Source organism: Juglans microcarpa x Juglans regia, chromosome 6S, assembly GCF_004785595.1.
Source record: "Juglans microcarpa x Juglans regia isolate MS1-56 chromosome 6S, Jm3101_v1.0, whole genome shotgun sequence".
Taxonomy (NCBI): Eukaryota; Viridiplantae; Streptophyta; class Magnoliopsida; order Fagales; family Juglandaceae; genus Juglans; species Juglans microcarpa x Juglans regia.
Window position 1 is genome coordinate 20,360,328 of NC_054605.1, and position 16,719 is coordinate 20,377,046.

The window sequence follows — 16,719 nt, forward strand, 5'->3', positions numbered from 1 at the left end:
TCATGTTGTATATATATTTATTTTTATTATTATTTATACAACCTTATTTTAAATGATGGATATTTTTATAAAATAATCTATAAAAATAACTTCATTTTATCGAAATACATTCAATTTAAAATATTGTTGTATAAAAGACTGTAAATAGATTGTGCATGTGTATATTATTACTCTTCAAATTTTGCTTTGCTTTAATGTAATTTTATGACTAAAACTATGAAATTTAAATAATAATTATGATCAATCAAAGGCTCTCTCTCTCTCTCTCTCTCTCTCTCTCTCTCGATCTCTTTTCTTGGGGCCAGTTTGAATAAATATCGAAACAAATTATTTCAATGAGTTTTAGCATTTTATATAAATTTTAAAGCTTACATATCTGATTAGTAGTTGTAAGTTATCAGTATTTATTAATAAAGTTAGTAAATTTATGAGTAAGCATTTATAGACACATTTTCACAAACTATATATATAACCTACGACCAATGCTACGTACAGTCTCTATTTAGAGACTGCATGTGCAAGTTTAATCAATTCTGTCTTTAAAATTTTTGAAAATTATAATAATATTATTCTCAAAATAATATTTATTTCTATTTAATTAAGGCTTTGCCCATGCAATCCCCATTTGAGAATTACAAATAGAATTTATCATAACCTATATATATATATATATATATATATATATATGAAAAATGATAGCTACAGTCATAGAGTCGCAAGCGTGCGCATTCCTCTTGAAAAAGTGAGAAAATATGAATTCCACATGAAAATTTATTTTCTTAATGATAGATCTTACTCTTTTTCAAAATGAGTACACGACGCTTACACAACTCATAATTGTATCTAATATTATTCTATATATATATACAAGTTAGAATTTTGACGAAAGCTTTGTCCATTTTGGGAAGCATGTTAGCATTCAAGAATTCTGACTTCCAAATTAATCATCATCAAGAACGGGGAAATTTTAATTTTCGAAACAATTAATTAAATTGGTTGACTACTAATATTGATTTGAAGGCGAAGCCGGAAAGTTCACGTGTAGAGGATCTTCTCTCCCGGCGATAAATGCGTTAAACTCACTAGTTGGTCACGTTAATCTACACTAGATCCTGGATGATGCATACATGCGACACACGTGGCTCAATATCTCTGGTCGGTCGCAGAGCGAGTATGACATATACACATGGTACCAGCACCGATTCTGCAATATTCTCCGTAGTCAAACCGAAATAACGCGGCGGGTTAGACTTTACTGCCATTTAATTAATTAATTAAATTTCTCCACTTTATTTGGGTTTATAATATCTTCGTGACAGAGATAGATTATAAACCAACACAATTTTTTTTATAAAAAAACAATTATTGAAATTCTATTCTTTCAATCATATTACATTCCACAATAAATTATGTATTTATGCACCAATTTATAAATAACAAAATTTTAAATATATATAATTTTAATATTCAAGACATGCAGCCTAGCTAACGTACGTGTGTGGTGAAGAAATGAATCCTACGTGCATGCATGATGACATTAATTATGAAAGAGTAATATTAGATACAATTATAGTTTGTGTAAACGTTATGTTTTTATTTTGAAAAAAGTGAGATATATTATTAAAAAATTAATTTCATGTAGATTTCATATTTACTCATTTTTTTAAAATGCTTGCACAATACTTGCGCAGTATTTTATGACTGTAAATATAATTTTTCAATTATAAAATAATATTCCAATTGCGTGAACTGCAAAGTGCAATATTAATGTAAGGAAGGCTCGATCGCGTATTTCCCCGCTCTCTCCTTGTAATCAATACTCGAGCATGATAAAACCTAGCTAGCCCAGCATCAATCCTCCTCCCTTTACGTATACGCCACCTCGCCTGGCTGGAGCTAAAGCAAGCTCCTCGATCGAGTCGAGAAGTCTACTTATAATTCCTTTGAAAGAACTTTCGTGATCAGATCGAGACCAAGTTGTTGCGTGCAACAATCTATATATATAACTTGGAGACATATATACTTATTTAACTTATCAAAAGGGTAGCTTGGAGATATTAATATCAAAGGAGCTAGGGAGCCAACATGCAGGCTAGCTAGGATTATTCCCCAAGGCATACATGCATGCATGCAAACTTAACTTAATTACTCAGATCCCAAAATCCTTTTTTTTTTTTTTGGGTTAAGTTTGTCTATTTGCATTTGCTTCTGCTTAACTCTTTCCTTGATTTCCTTTACTCGGCCATATGTTTTGCTAAATAATCGGCCATATATTAGACCTGTTTTGGGGCAAAAGGTAAGTATCAATATGATCAGTACTCTAATTTTCTGCCAGAATTTTGGGTAATTTAAAAAAAAAAAAAATTAATTAATTAATTCCGGCCAATTTCATGACTTAGTCAAATAAGGTTTTATTTATTTTTCTATCTTTGGTATTACTGAAACATCCAAGCCAGACTACAATATCCTAATTAATTATAATTAGGTCGTTGTGGTCAACATGACATGTAACCCGCCCCTGAAGTTGGGAATTACTACTCCTTTATGCCCCCAAATTGCGGTTCTCGTGTAAGGCAAAATCATGCTCCATCAACTTTGAACATTATTTTGCAGGCCAGCTTCATCAATGCCAAGTCTTGGCCGGGGATCATACCTACCTAGCTGGAGATAATTGTAGTATTGGCTAACATAATATATATATATATATGTTTTTTTTTTTAATTAGAAAAACCCTACATGATTTTCTATTTTAGTTAATTACACATCATGACTTCAAAACTACCATACATCCTCATGATCTTTTCTAGATCTGTATTCTGTTTAAATCTTTTGTTCTTACTTTTCGAAAATTCCATATACGTGATCCGCGTCCAACTGAACCAAGTACTTTTTCTTTTCTTTTCCAATCGGAGTACTGTTGAACATATATAGAAACTAGATCAAAATCATTTAGCCAGCTTGCTCGAGCGCTGGTCGCGCTTCATGTCAATAATTTGGTTAAGTGCATGCTACAAAACTTCTAAATGCATGCAATATGGAAGCTGCTTAATTTGGATGGCTTAGAATTAATTAATGGAAATGTAGAATCACTCTACTAATAACTATAATATATAGGAAGAAAGATGGAGAGAAAGAAAATGATCAAAGATTAGAAGTGCATGCATATATAGATTTTGGAGTTCAGAATCTTCTCAACTCTGGTTTGATTTTACAACTCTTATCAACTCATCTTATCTAATTATTAGAACATTTCTAAATTATTACATAAAATAAAATAAACAATTCAATTTTTTCAAATCATAAAATAAAAATAATATATTCTAACGATATTTTATTTAACGTTTATCTCAACTCGTCTTATCTCATATGTAAAAACAAACCAGACGAGTAAATCACCTGGCAAATAAGTTTTAGCAACAAGCAAATTAAAGAGACGATATTACTTAAGCAACAATATGCCAGCGTACTACAACTTGGCATGAATCGATCCAAATTCCAAATTCTTGCTTTTGTTGTAGGCTTGTACTTTAGCGGGAGCATGCTCCTTAGGCCCATGGACCTAGCTAGCTAGAGAAGTTTGGGCCGACTTAAATCCTTGATCCGTTTTCCAATTTTCATTTTTCCTTCTCGTGTTGTAAGACATATCCTCACAGCTTAGGCCATTTTTCTGGTTCATGGGTTTTAACCTGAAACTGTCAGCTTTTGAGTCAAAGAAGTGATCATTTTGAAACAACATTAATATTTGGTAATTGGAGTCAGCTGACAAGATTTCAAACGATCAAAACAACAACAATGCTGGTTATTACACTGGAAAATAAACTAATTAACACTCTTAAAGAAGTAATTGAAAATGGTCAGATCGTTTTCTGGCACACACACAAACTTCTATCAGCTGTGTAGATAGGGACGCAGAACCTGAACCTAGATACAGATTTACATGCTAATATAAAAACTCCTTGACCCCGCGACATGTTGTAATTATTAGTTCAAGCATATCCACAAATTAACCCATGCTAGCATTTAACACCATGCGCACACTTTTTATTGCACTTGCCACAATGATTGACATCGTAAGCAGTATTGTTACAGATTCCATTGCAGCAACTCTGTCCTTATTTGCACTTTTTCCCACATTTCCCGCAGTTGTTAGGATCCCCAAGAACGTTACTGCAATGCATCTTGCAGCAGTAGATCAGAAAGCTCGGCGTCCCTTCGTTTCGCGATATTCCATTACATGCAGTGCCTGCAATATTGGGATTGCAAGGTGCACCTTCATTATTCATTACAGAACTGACCAGGAACCTGTTTCGTGATCTGATATTGGGCTTTGGAGAGACATGGTTGTCACTTGTCATCAGCAACTACGTACTCTTGAACATAGTGTTGATCGATATCATCATCTGAGACGACTAACTGAGAGTGCAAAGCTAGGATAATTAGGGTTAAGGAGAGCATAGTTGTGAGCTTTATCAGGACTAGTGTACAAGCCATTTTCTCTTGAAGATGGGGGATTCCTAGACGAGTGTGTTTAATGATCGAAGCTGAGGTGAGATGGTACGTGGATTTATATATATATAAGCTGCAAGTTTTTCGATATATGAAATATTACATGTTTTTGAGTGAAAGGGAAGTTTGTTTTGCCTTGTAACGTTTGGGTAGTGAAGTATTCTCAGGTATTCTGTGAATAGTAATAAAAAAGTAATGATAAAATATTAAATAATAGTAAAAAATAATTAAAAAATAATAATAAAATAATAAATAACGGTGAAATATTCTGAGAATATTTGAAGTAATCTTAGTACCCAGCCTAACATGAATAATCCAACATTTGTTAGTTCTAAATATGAAAGGATGGGGGACCAAGGTTACAATCATTTTTTTTTTCCTGACAAATTATAAAGAGTCAAATACTATTTAATCAATGAAAGACGCGTAGCCCCAGTACACATCTCCTAGTTAGTTTTCACGAGTTTCTTGTATCCATCGCTTCTAGCTAGGCATTCTCTCTTGCACAAACATATATAAGTTAGTTAATGTCAACTAGTTCTTGCTCAAGATTCTCCCTAATATTGCACATTAAAGAAAATACACTTGACCCTATATGTAACGTACTTTGCTCTAATTCGATTTGGAGTTTGGAGTTTTATTTCAACGATAATATATTGTGGAGAAATAAAAAAGCCTTAGAAGCATGAACTCATTTGATCAGTGGCACCTTATCCTCCGTTACTCCATATATAATTAACCGATTGCATTTTTTAATGAGGTTTGACTAAACTATAAATTAGATTAGTTTAACTGTCCTAGAAAACCTACACACATTTAAAAGTGCGTAAAATGGTGAAGTCAAATAGCTGGTTTAGGATATTTTACAACATAATAGCTAGCCTCAATGATTGAGAAATGTTTTAGCTACAAAGATCACAAAAGTAAACTTACAAATTGATATGACTTGATATTGCCAGTACTTTAGATTGTAAAGTTACTTTTATTGTAAAGTAAATCTAACGTATTATATGAAATTATGTCAATTTGCGAGTTTACTTTTATGAAATCTCTAATTTGTAGCTGTAGCACTTCTCTCAATAATGATTACTTTTAAAATGTTGTATGTGTGTGTATATACATACTAGATATTTATAAATTTGAAGGCCTTTATATCACACATATACATTTAATTGACATAATTTAATTTAATTAAAAGAAAAGTTTTAAATTTTAAATTTTACAAATCAAATTATATTATGTGAATATTGTATGGTGTAAAATCTTTCAAATAACACTATTCTTGAAACCATGTATGTTACCATAAAGAATTCTTCCTTTTTACCACATAAAAAAATAATAATTATTACCTCCATTTATTAGATGAACCAACATCGATCAGACGCAGACAACTCCAATAACGCCATAATATTGACGTACCACATTTTACCATTTATTAGCTGGCCGGTTGACCGACCATATGAATTGCGAAGTTGCGGAATACTTCGTCACGGCGGGAAACTCGTAATTAAAGTCAGCGGTTCGTCACGTTAACTACCCGAACTATAAATCCCGGCTTGGCATATATGTTTGCACACGTGGTTCCGTACTCTCCTGGTGGGTACTGCAACTTTGTTTGAAAATGCAATTAACAGATCGTGACCGCACAAATCTAGACGGGTTGCAAATCACGCGTTTTCTTAATATTTTAAAATTGTTGATGATGGCCAATATATATATATATATATATATATATATTAATGCATTTTAACGACAGCTTGCCATGTCATTTAATTAGAACAATAGTACTATAAGGCTATTTGAAACTTACCACTCAATAGTTCTCTTGACGTTGCATCACCATGCGACTCTCTTGACATGGTGCCATATGATTTATTAAAAAATAAAAATAAGCAACATACACAAAAGTGATAGAAGAAACTTAAGGTTTTAATATTATTTATCTTTTTGTGTTTTCAGATACCCTTTTATTTTGAATAAATTTTTTATTTATTTTTCGAATGAACCATGGGCACCACATTATCCAGTAGCAGTAAGCTTCATATATATGGCCAAGTCAAGAGAGTTATCTAAGCATAAGTTTCATATGGCTCAGTAGGCACAGTACTCTTCATTTAAATGTAAAAGTCACTTAAAATACACTATATATATCAATGGGAGAGTTTTTCTAATTCAAAAATATTAATGCATGTGCCCATCATAACACTATAATAAAGCTTTATATATATATATATATATATATATATATAAATCCATGTTTGCACATAAGTTAATATTAGAAATAAATTTCACTTTTTACTTAACCTAAATCGCTATAATTACTTCTAGGCATTAAAACTAATCATCATCCAACCATGAGAGGTCTGCATAAGATCATTATAGTTAAAGCACTTTTAATCTAACATATTTACGAATCGTTCTGTGTCTTATAAATTATATCATTCAGAATCATCACATTCAAGGAGTTAGCTCTCCAACTTGTCAAGATCGGTCAGTCGGCTCCAAATCCAGTATCTTAACAGCTTATTAGTCAAATCTAAGGTGGCTTTGAGGTGATGAATAAAATCAAACGTACCCACAAAATCCACGCGCACATTTCTTATTACACTTGCCACAATGATTAGCATTGCGAGTAACATCGGTACAGATTCCGTTGCAACAACGCTCTCCTTGTTTGCACTTTTTCCCGCACTTCCCGCAGTTGTTCTGATCCCCGAGAACGTTACGACAATGCTTCTTGCAGCAGTAGAGAAGCCTTGCATCCTTGTTTGCCGGTATCCCATTACAGACATTACGCGTAATGGGATTGCAAGATGATCCATTCTTTACTACAGTGGCCAAGAACGGCCTGCTTCTTGATGACCTGAGATTAATGGGCAATGGGGAGTTGACCACGTGGTAGTACTCTTCGTCGTCTTCAATGTCGTCATTTGAGAAGGCAATTTGAGGCTGTAGAGCTAGGAGCAGGGAGATGAGAATGGTTGTGAACTTGAGGAGAGTGCAAGCCATTCTTTTATCTTGGAAATGAGGGTTTTCCACGAGTTATGTAAACTGAGAGAGATTGGTAGGGTTTATAAGCTGCACGTATTGGGTAGAATGGTCCATCATTTTTCTTATTCAGAGCAGTTGGGATGGAGGCCTTTTGAAGTTTTGAATCCCCCAATTTGCTTATGTCAAGTTGGCTACATCATAATTTTGATTAGATAGATTAGAGTTGACCATGAAGATTGCAGGCAAAGTCTCCGGTACGTGCGTACACTTGCACCCATAGGGACGGGGTTAAAGTGACTGGTTGGTCATGTACTTACACAAGGCTAGATCCTCGAGGCGCATCATGACCACACGCGTATAACATTAATCGACATATAATTATAGATACAACTTACAAGTTTTAAATAGATAATTTTTTTATATAAAAAAATAGATCTTATTAATAAAAAATAGTTTTTTTAACATTTTTTTAAAGTGAAGTTTATTTATTATTATTATTTTTTTTTATAAAGACTTGTGTAAAATTTATCTATTTAAAACTTTGTACAAATAATTTCTCATAATTATATTATAGACATATATTGTTTTGACTGTACAACTCAGCATGAGTACTTACAAGAAAAATGATAGAGCTATCGAGAGTTGGGTCTTGACACTTTTTTTTTTTTTTTTTTGACTTTGTGATTAATGATATACTTTTTAATGTTGTGAATTTAAAAAAAAAAATGATTAAAAATATAAAAACATTTATGAAAAAAAGAAGAAGAAGAAAGATTTGACCTTCCCGAGATCCATCCTCAGGCTACACTACTCTACTTACAAATCACAGCTAGCTGAACCGTCACCTTAACCCCCGCGACTTCCCCACCAATCGAAACGCGTGTTGACTCTATTTCCATTTTTTATAAGTAAATAAAAATTAATAAATCCTCTTTGTGGGTTATAAGCTTATAACCTTTTTCCCCCCTTTACTTGCTAATTACCATTTAAAAACTATCTGACAATTTTAAGTCTTCGAAATAAAAAGAAAAGGCAAGTGGGAGAGGGTGGTACATGCTCACCACAACCTACAGAATAAGACCTTCTCTTTTGTTGTAATTAAGTAGCTAGTGTCTACAGTTCGTTGTTCAGATTCGAGCTCCAACTTTTGAAAAATACAAACACATATACTTCTAAAAATATAAGTCAGGGAATTTAAAGAAGAGTTCTTTTGGGTCACTATATTAATATATATATATATATATATACTTACAAATTTTGACGTAACTTCTTATGATATATTATATATATTTTATAATAAAAGTAATGTTACAATTTAACATATCATATCAAGTTATGTCAATTTGTAAGTTTACTTCTGTAAAATTTCTTTGTGACTAAAACATTTATATATATGTATTACATTTCACATTTGATTAACTTTCTAATGGTCCACGATAATATGATATGTATGTGTATCTGTTTGGTGGGTTCCGTACCATTTTTACTCAATTTAAGATGGGCATGTGATTTGGGTATAAAAGATCGAAAAATGATTTGTACAATTCTAAAATAGACAAGTCCCTTACAAGGTTTTGTGAAAAAGTAGACCCCACCTTAAAAAATGTAAAAAATATTAGTATGACCCACTTTTTTACAAATGACTTATATGGATTTGGTCTATTTAAGACTTGTACCTAACATAATTCTAAAATATCATAATTTCTAGTTTTGGCACAATGAAGATATGATGAGCATATAAAATTATTTTACTAGGGGAGTGAAGAGTTTGGCAAACCCTCAACATATAGACTCAAACTTCACTAAACAATGACTCGATTCGAATTGACTTTTATTATTTTTGTTAACGTCGTGTTTTGCGCATCTTTTGGTCGGGTTCCAACAATTCGGATCTTCGGACTTTAACCTGCACACTTAAGCAAACACGGAGAATGGGAGCCTTAGTGATGGTGGGGTTGTCTCCGATGCTAAAGTCAGTATATCTCTTTAGTAGTTTGTGCATAAAGTTAGAGGAATCAGAAAGAGTTCTTTATATATAGGAATCGACTTTTATACTAGGTTTTTTGTGGGGACAACTCGTAGTCGACTTTGAGGAGCTTTTGTCATTTCCACTGTTCGTTCTGTCCCTTTAATGCGGTGCGGCTTCTGGGGCGGTGTCATTAAATGCAGTGTTGAGTCTAAGGGGTGGCACCATCAATGCGGCGTTGCTCCCTGACTCACTTTACCCAACTGGTGTTCCCTGTTGAGTCTCTCCATATTTGCTGTCAGGAGATCAAGGATTCTCTATATTTTCCACCTGTCTGCCTGCACAGGTTTTCGAAAGTAGGGTGTCAGTAAGTGGTGTCAGGATGGAGAGTCCCATCTCCCCTTGTTGTCCATTTTTCCCATGCATAGGTTGCTTTGGGGATAGGTTTTGTTTGAGGGTCGAGTACTCTAAAGAGACCCACTAACTCCTCTTAGTGGAGGGTCGTTGGATTTGACTGGGCTCTTTAACTTGCTTTCCCCGTGGTCCCTCGTGGGCTCGATGTATGGGCCGATAGAGGGGGGGGGGTGGGGGAGAAAACCCCCTTACAATTTGATCATAGAAGAAGAAAAAAAAAAAAAAAGAGTTAAAGCTTGAGAAGCTAGGAAGAGCCGTAGAGGATTGGGATTTGGGGAGAAGCTGGTTAGAATTAGGAAGATGCAAAACAAGTTTTTTGAGAATTAGAAGAGTGATTAAAATAACAAAAGAACTTGTATCGCATTGCTTCATTCATTCACACACGGCATGACGACTTTGATTACTAATAAGAGAAAGTTTTACATCACACATCTCTACTTTAATTAATAAGTGTATTAAGCATTAAGATAGAAGGAAAAAATAACAAATTACATATTGATTAGGTAGAAGGGTGTGTTGTAGGACTTCCATGTAAAATTATTCTACTAATAGTGCAAAGCTTCGTTTTGCAGTTCAAACTTCTAACGGCAACGTTTCTTGTAAGTTGGGATTTTTTCAATGGGCCTTTTTGTGGGCTGGTCATTGAGGAGTTAACAAAGAAAAAATACCCTCCGGCCCATCAATGAGATTTCATTCATAAACGCCATTTTCCCAACGGCTTCATGAGCCAATTTCAAATTCAAAATCCTCTCTCTCTCTCTCTCTCTCTCTCTCTCTCCATTGCTCCAATGGCTACCTTTATCACCACTCCCACCAAGACCCCCTCGGACAAGTCCGCCTCCGCCATGTCCCGCAAGCATCCTCATCCCAATCCCAACTCCGCCGACTCATCCGTTCGCTCCTCTCGCTTTGAGGCCTACAACCGTCTTCAGGCCGCGGCGGTGGCCTTCGGCGAGAAACTCCCGATCCCAGAGATCGTCGCCCTGGGCGGCCAATCCGACGGCAAGAGCTCACTTCTCGAAGCCCTTCTAGGGTTCCGCTTCAACGTCCGCGAGGTCGAGATGGGCACCCGTCGCCCCCTCATTCTCCAGATGGTTCACGATCCCTCCGCCCTCGAACCCCGCTGCCGCTTCCAGGTATCCTTCGGATTTTGAAGAATTTCTCATTATGATTGTTTTCTTGGACATTGGGAACTTATTAATGAGTACTGAGTTAATTTCTGATTCATATCTCACATAGACTTCGCTTGATTTGCTGGAAATGCAGGAAAATGAAAAGAATGGAAATTGGAGTTACTTATACAGTTCATGTTGAAATAATTAGGTGGATTAAATTTAGTCTCTTGTTTGTCTCTTTAGAATTAATAGTAGATACTATATTTATAAAAGTATTGGGGTTTTGGATGTCGAGAACTGAAAACGTGTAGGTCAGGCTGCTTCTAGATTTAAATTGGGGTTTTATGATGTTCGGTGGGTAATGAACACGGTTGTAATCTTCTTCAAGAGGTGGTTAATTCACTTTTTTTACTTCTGTTTTGTTCTTCATGGCTCTATCTATATCTTTCTTGATGCCTCAATGTTTAATATACAAAAATACTGAAACTTGAGCATTAAAAACAGGAAGAGGATTCTGAAGAATATGGAAGTCCTGTTATTTTGGCATCTGCAATTGCAGATATAATAAAGTCCCGGACTGAGGCACTTTTGAAGAAGACTAAAGCTTCAGTTTCTTCTAAGCCAATCGTGATGAGAGCTGAATATGCACATTGTCCTAATCTCACCATTATAGATACCCCGGGCTTCGTTCTTAAGGTGGGCACTCTTGTATTTGATGATGGGTAATAAACGTTTGATATTATTATGATATAAAATGAATCTTTGGTTTTGAAACTTTGTCGGCAGGCAAAGAAAGGAGAACCAGAAAACACGCCCGAGGAAATTCTTGCAATGGTGAAGTCATTGGCTAGTCCTCCCCATCGCATTCTGTTGTTCCTCCAACAGAGTAGTGTGGAGTGGTGTTCATCTTTGTGGTTGGATTCCATTCGTGAAATTGATCCAACGTTCAGACGGACAGTAATTGTCGTCTCCAAATTTGATAATCGTCTCAAGGTACGAACTATTAGTGTTTGTTGAATTTATCTCCAGTAAGCAAATCTAAGCATACTAGATAATAGATATACATATCAGCGTATGTCTCTATCATTCATATTCTCAATGGACTTCAAATGAATCATTTGAAGCTTCCCTATGCTGTTGATATTTGCTGTAGTGAAGATACTACTAACTAAAGAAACTTGTTTTCATGGTATAGCAGAAGTGAGTGGTTTTACTGATATCATCATTGTATATTTGAATTCTTATTTTAAGATACTTATAAATGCAGGAGTTCAGTGACAGGTGGGAAGTGGACCGATATTTGAGTGCAAGCGGCTACCTGGGAGATAACACACGTCCATTTTTTGTGGCCCTTCCAAAGGACAGGGGCACCATTTCAAATGACGAATTCCGCAAGCAGATATCTCAGGTGGACTCGGAAGTCGTACGTCATCTCAATGAGGGAATCAAGGGTGGATTTGATGAGGAGAAATTCAGGCCTTACATTGGTTTTGGCCGTCTGAGAGATTATTTGGAGTCCGAGCTTCAGAAGAGATATAAAGAAGCTGCTCCAGCAACTCTAGCTTTGCTTGAGCAGCGCTGCAGTGAAGTTACAGCTGAACTGGACAAAATGGACTGTAAAATTCAGGCCACTTCTGATATTTCTCATCTTAGGAGATCAGCAATGTTGTATGCGGCTTCTATCAGCAATCATGTGGTGGGTAATTTCTGTGAAACCTATCAACATCTATGCTGTCATAAACTATTCTAGAAGTTCTTCATTCCGTGAACATAACCAGTTCTCCCCCCTTGTGTGAGCTTCTTGTAATTCATGAATCTCCATGAAATTTCTGATCATATATGATCTCCATCTGTTATTTTTTAATATTTACATTGCCCACTTCTACTTAACAACCTGTTCTTCTCTCTCTAATGTGAATTCCTCCGCCCAAGTAGTTGGCATTAAATAGAACAGAAAGTTCCAACTATTTTATTGACCGTCCCATGCCGACAGAAAATATTAACCAACTACTTCCTGTACTGAGTAATTCTATCTTTTTGTAAGTCTCAGAAAGTAAGTTTTATACTTTTCTCTAAAAATGGTATCTGCTTGTGCCTACTGTAAAGGGAGCTTTGATTGATGGAGCAGCAGATCCTGCCCCAGAGCAATGGGGAAAAACAACAGTGGAGGAGCAGTCAGAAAGTGGACTTGGGAGTTGGCCCAGTGTTACTGCAGATATAAAGCCTCCCAATGCTACCCTTCGGCTCTATGGAGGAGCTGCTTTTGAAAGGGTGATGCATGAATTTCGCTGTGCTGTTTATTCTATTGAATGCCCCCCAGTGTCGAGGGAGAAGGTATATATATTCTAGAGCAATTTACCTTGGATAATGGATTGAGATCTTCTGTGAACTGGTGAATTATTTACTCTTCCTACAGGTGGCAAATATATTACTTGCCCATGCTGGCCGAGGTGGGGGCAGAGGAGTAACAGAAGCAGCTGCAGAAATTGCCCGTACAGCTGCCAGATCATGGCTTGCTCCTCTTCTTGACACTGCTTGTGATCGGCTTGCTTTTGTTTTGGGGAATCTCTATGATCTTGCTCTAGAACGAAATCAGAGTCGGGACTCGGAATGTGAGAAGCTTATTAACACTTTGTTAAACGTTTCTCTCACATTTTTCGTTTATGTTGTTTTGTTGCCAACCCAAAAAAGTCAGGATTGGAGCTTTGATACGTTCAGTTCAGATTATTTTCCTCTTTTGCGCTCCTGTAATCTTTGGCTTTCTTATTGTTTGTATTGGCGTGTAAATTTTCATGTAACTAATCATGAAGTCATTGGACATTGTCTAATGTGCAGATGGGATGAAATCAGAAAAAATGGATGGCTACGTTGGTTTTCATGCTGCTTTAAGGCATGTTTACAACCGCTTTATCAAGGACCTTGCCAAACAATGCAAGCAACTGGTTCGGCATCACCTCGATTCAGTTACAAGCCCATACTCGCAGGTCTGTTATGAGAATGGCTTTCGAGGAAGCTTTGGCTCGAGTGCAACCTCTTTTTACAAGTTCAACCAGGCTTCAGCTGGTTCATTTTGTCTTGAGCTAACTGATGGGGGCCCAGCAGCCTGTGACGAAATAATGAGAGATCAAGAGAACATACCTCCGGAAATGATTGGACAGCAAACGACACCAGGGAAAGCAGCAGAAGCTCGAGGAGCCCTTCGAGAAAGCCAAATGACTGTGCCTGAGACCCCATCACCTGATCAGCCATGTGATGCAGCATATGCTGGGGTCAAGAAAGAACTTGGAAATGATATTGGAGCGCGAAAGTGGGTTTCAAGATTGACAGGCAATAACAGAAATACTGATCACGTAAGAGTTCAAAATGGTGGTAGTCTCTTATTTGGTGATACTGGTTCAAATTCAGGCTCAGCCTATTCAGAAATCTGTTCATCAGCTGCACATCATTTTGCACGGATTCGTGAAGTTCTTGTTGAGCGAAGCGTAGCCTCAACTTTGAATTCTGGATTCTTAACCCCTTGGTAAGCTTGTTTTTATTTCCAACTCTTAACGTACGTTCACACAGCATTTTATATTTACAGGAACACTACTAGTACATGTTGTCCTTGTGACAGTTAAAGCAACATATTCTGGTGCGATTTTGTGTTTTGAGGAATTCAGGGATTTATCGAAAGTTTCTGGTGCGATTTTTATTTTTTTGTTCACTTTTTTGGTAAAGAACTGATTTTACGAAGCTGTTTATGTGTTCTGCTCTGTGCAGCCGTGAAAGGCTCGTGGTGGCACTTGGGTTGGATTTATTTGCCGTGAACGATGAAAAATTCATGGACATGTTTGTTGCTCCTGACGCCATTGGGGTACTGCAGAACGAACGACAGTCTCTTCAGAAGCGTCAAAAGGTACTCCGATCTTGCTTGAATGAGTTCAAAAGTGTTGCTCGGGCACTTTAATTGGCAACTGCGTTGAAAGCGGAAGCTCATAGGTTTCACATCTAGTGAACATGCAAAATTCTCATTCTTAGGGCCCTGCATGCTTTGTTGCATCCGTTTTCTTTAACAACGATATCACGTAAGAATTTTGAATGGAAGGCTGATTTTTCTAAATGCCGCAAGTGAAAAACTTTTTCTTTGTCGGTCTTCCTATTTACAAGGATTCTGCGCTCCTCTCTCTTTACCTTCCAATAGCATTACATTACTCTCCAGGAATATACATACATACATACATATTTTATATATATATATATATATATATACACACACCCACACAAGGGATGCTACTCATCATCCCACGGATTCATGCCATATATACACACACACAGAAGGCATGCTACTCATCATCCCATGGATTCATACCACATATTTTACATATTTAAAAATTATTTTTTATTATTTTATTTTATTCTTATTAAATTAATTGAGTTGTTCTATTTATCATTCATATACTACATATTTTTTATAAAAAAAATTAAAAATTAAAATAAAATAAATAAAATTTATGATGTGTGAGAATTATAAGTAAAATAAGTGAGCGTTGGTACGCGATTTAGATATCTGACGTTTGGTGGCTTGGCGATTTTAAACGAAGTTGGTTCCTTAAAACATTATTAATTATATTCGGTGCGCCAAGTTAGCTATTATTAAATGTCGCTAGGAAAAAGAAAATCAATCATATGCTGTCTTTATTTGACTTCAAATCTAATTGTCTTCTTTGGATTATTCTTATTCCTTAAATAATTTCTTTTAAACAAACGCTTTTAGTTTGGGAGAGGGAGTTTGTTCCGTTTGGCTATTCAAAATTTTAAGGGTAATGATAGATAAAGTTTTAGGGTATACAAATCTCGAATATTTTTTTTTTTTTTCAAAGTTATAAATTTGAAACATTTTTTTCATAATAAACCTAACTTTTTTTAAAAATAATATATAAAATTTATAAATTTTAAAATTACAAATATCATTTCTGAATTATGCTCAGCAGCCTTAAGGTTCCATGTAAGAGTTACGTGGGTTTTTGATTGATTTGTCTTATTTTTTTGGATTAAGACTCAAAAGTCGTGATAAGTCTCGGGATGGACTTTTTTCGACTTTAAAGTTAAAAGTTAAACAGCACGAAAGGAAGCATATATAAAACAAGAGACGAAGTGTCGAAGACATTGTCAACAATGTCTGCGAGCGTTATGAACCTTTTGTAACATGGTCAATAAGTGGTCCCAGAACCAACCATCCCCAGTGTCCCTAGAACAAGAGACCTACTCCAACAACATTAAACTGGATTAACCTTATCATCTTTACTATTTTCCAATTCACTGAGTCCCATATCGTATATATGGGAGATGTATTGACAGAGTTAAGAGTCGTGAATGAGTCTTAAATATTATATCGATTCTTTATTAGATAAAACTCGACTTTATATATATATATATATATATATATTCAATTTAAATTATCTGATATACACTTGCTAGAAACTCTTTATTGAAAATCTCTACACTTCCAGAATTAGTCAGTAATTTATTCTCGAACACTTTGTGATTAAAAATCATTAAAAATATTTGTGATGTAGAATATCAATTTTTTGGGTATTTTTGCAATATAATATGGTCGGAATATAATATCGAGTATTTCCAATCTTCTAGATTTATTCCAGTTGAACACAATGAATAGAGTACGGCAAGTTTAGGAAAATGACATGGATTTGAATTAGATTTGGACAGTTTTGGTATGCATGGTGTTTT

General features: G+C 35.4%; 2 protein-coding genes across 2 annotated transcripts; one reads left to right on the forward strand and one right to left on the reverse strand.

Annotated features, from left to right (window-relative positions):
- Positions 1 to 7,071: 7,071 nt before the first annotated feature.
- On the reverse strand, positions 7,072 to 7,515 carry LOC121236691 (protein GRIM REAPER-like). The gene has a single exon (XM_041133122.1). It carries the CDS (start codon positions 7,513 to 7,515, stop codon positions 7,072 to 7,074), a length of 444 nt encoding a protein of 147 aa, XP_040989056.1.
- Positions 7,516 to 10,611: 3,096 nt separating this feature from the next.
- On the forward strand, positions 10,612 to 15,091 carry LOC121237391 (dynamin-related protein 5A-like). Its single transcript, XM_041134103.1, has 8 exons — positions 10,612 to 11,013; positions 11,497 to 11,688; positions 11,779 to 11,985; positions 12,260 to 12,688; positions 13,099 to 13,326; positions 13,409 to 13,604; positions 13,828 to 14,512; positions 14,752 to 15,091. The coding sequence occupies exons 1-8, from the start codon at positions 10,666 to 10,668 to the stop codon at positions 14,936 to 14,938; spliced, it is 2,472 nt and encodes an 823-aa protein (XP_040990037.1). The 5' UTR covers positions 10,612 to 10,665; the 3' UTR covers positions 14,939 to 15,091.
- Positions 15,092 to 16,719: the final 1,628 nt, after the last annotated feature.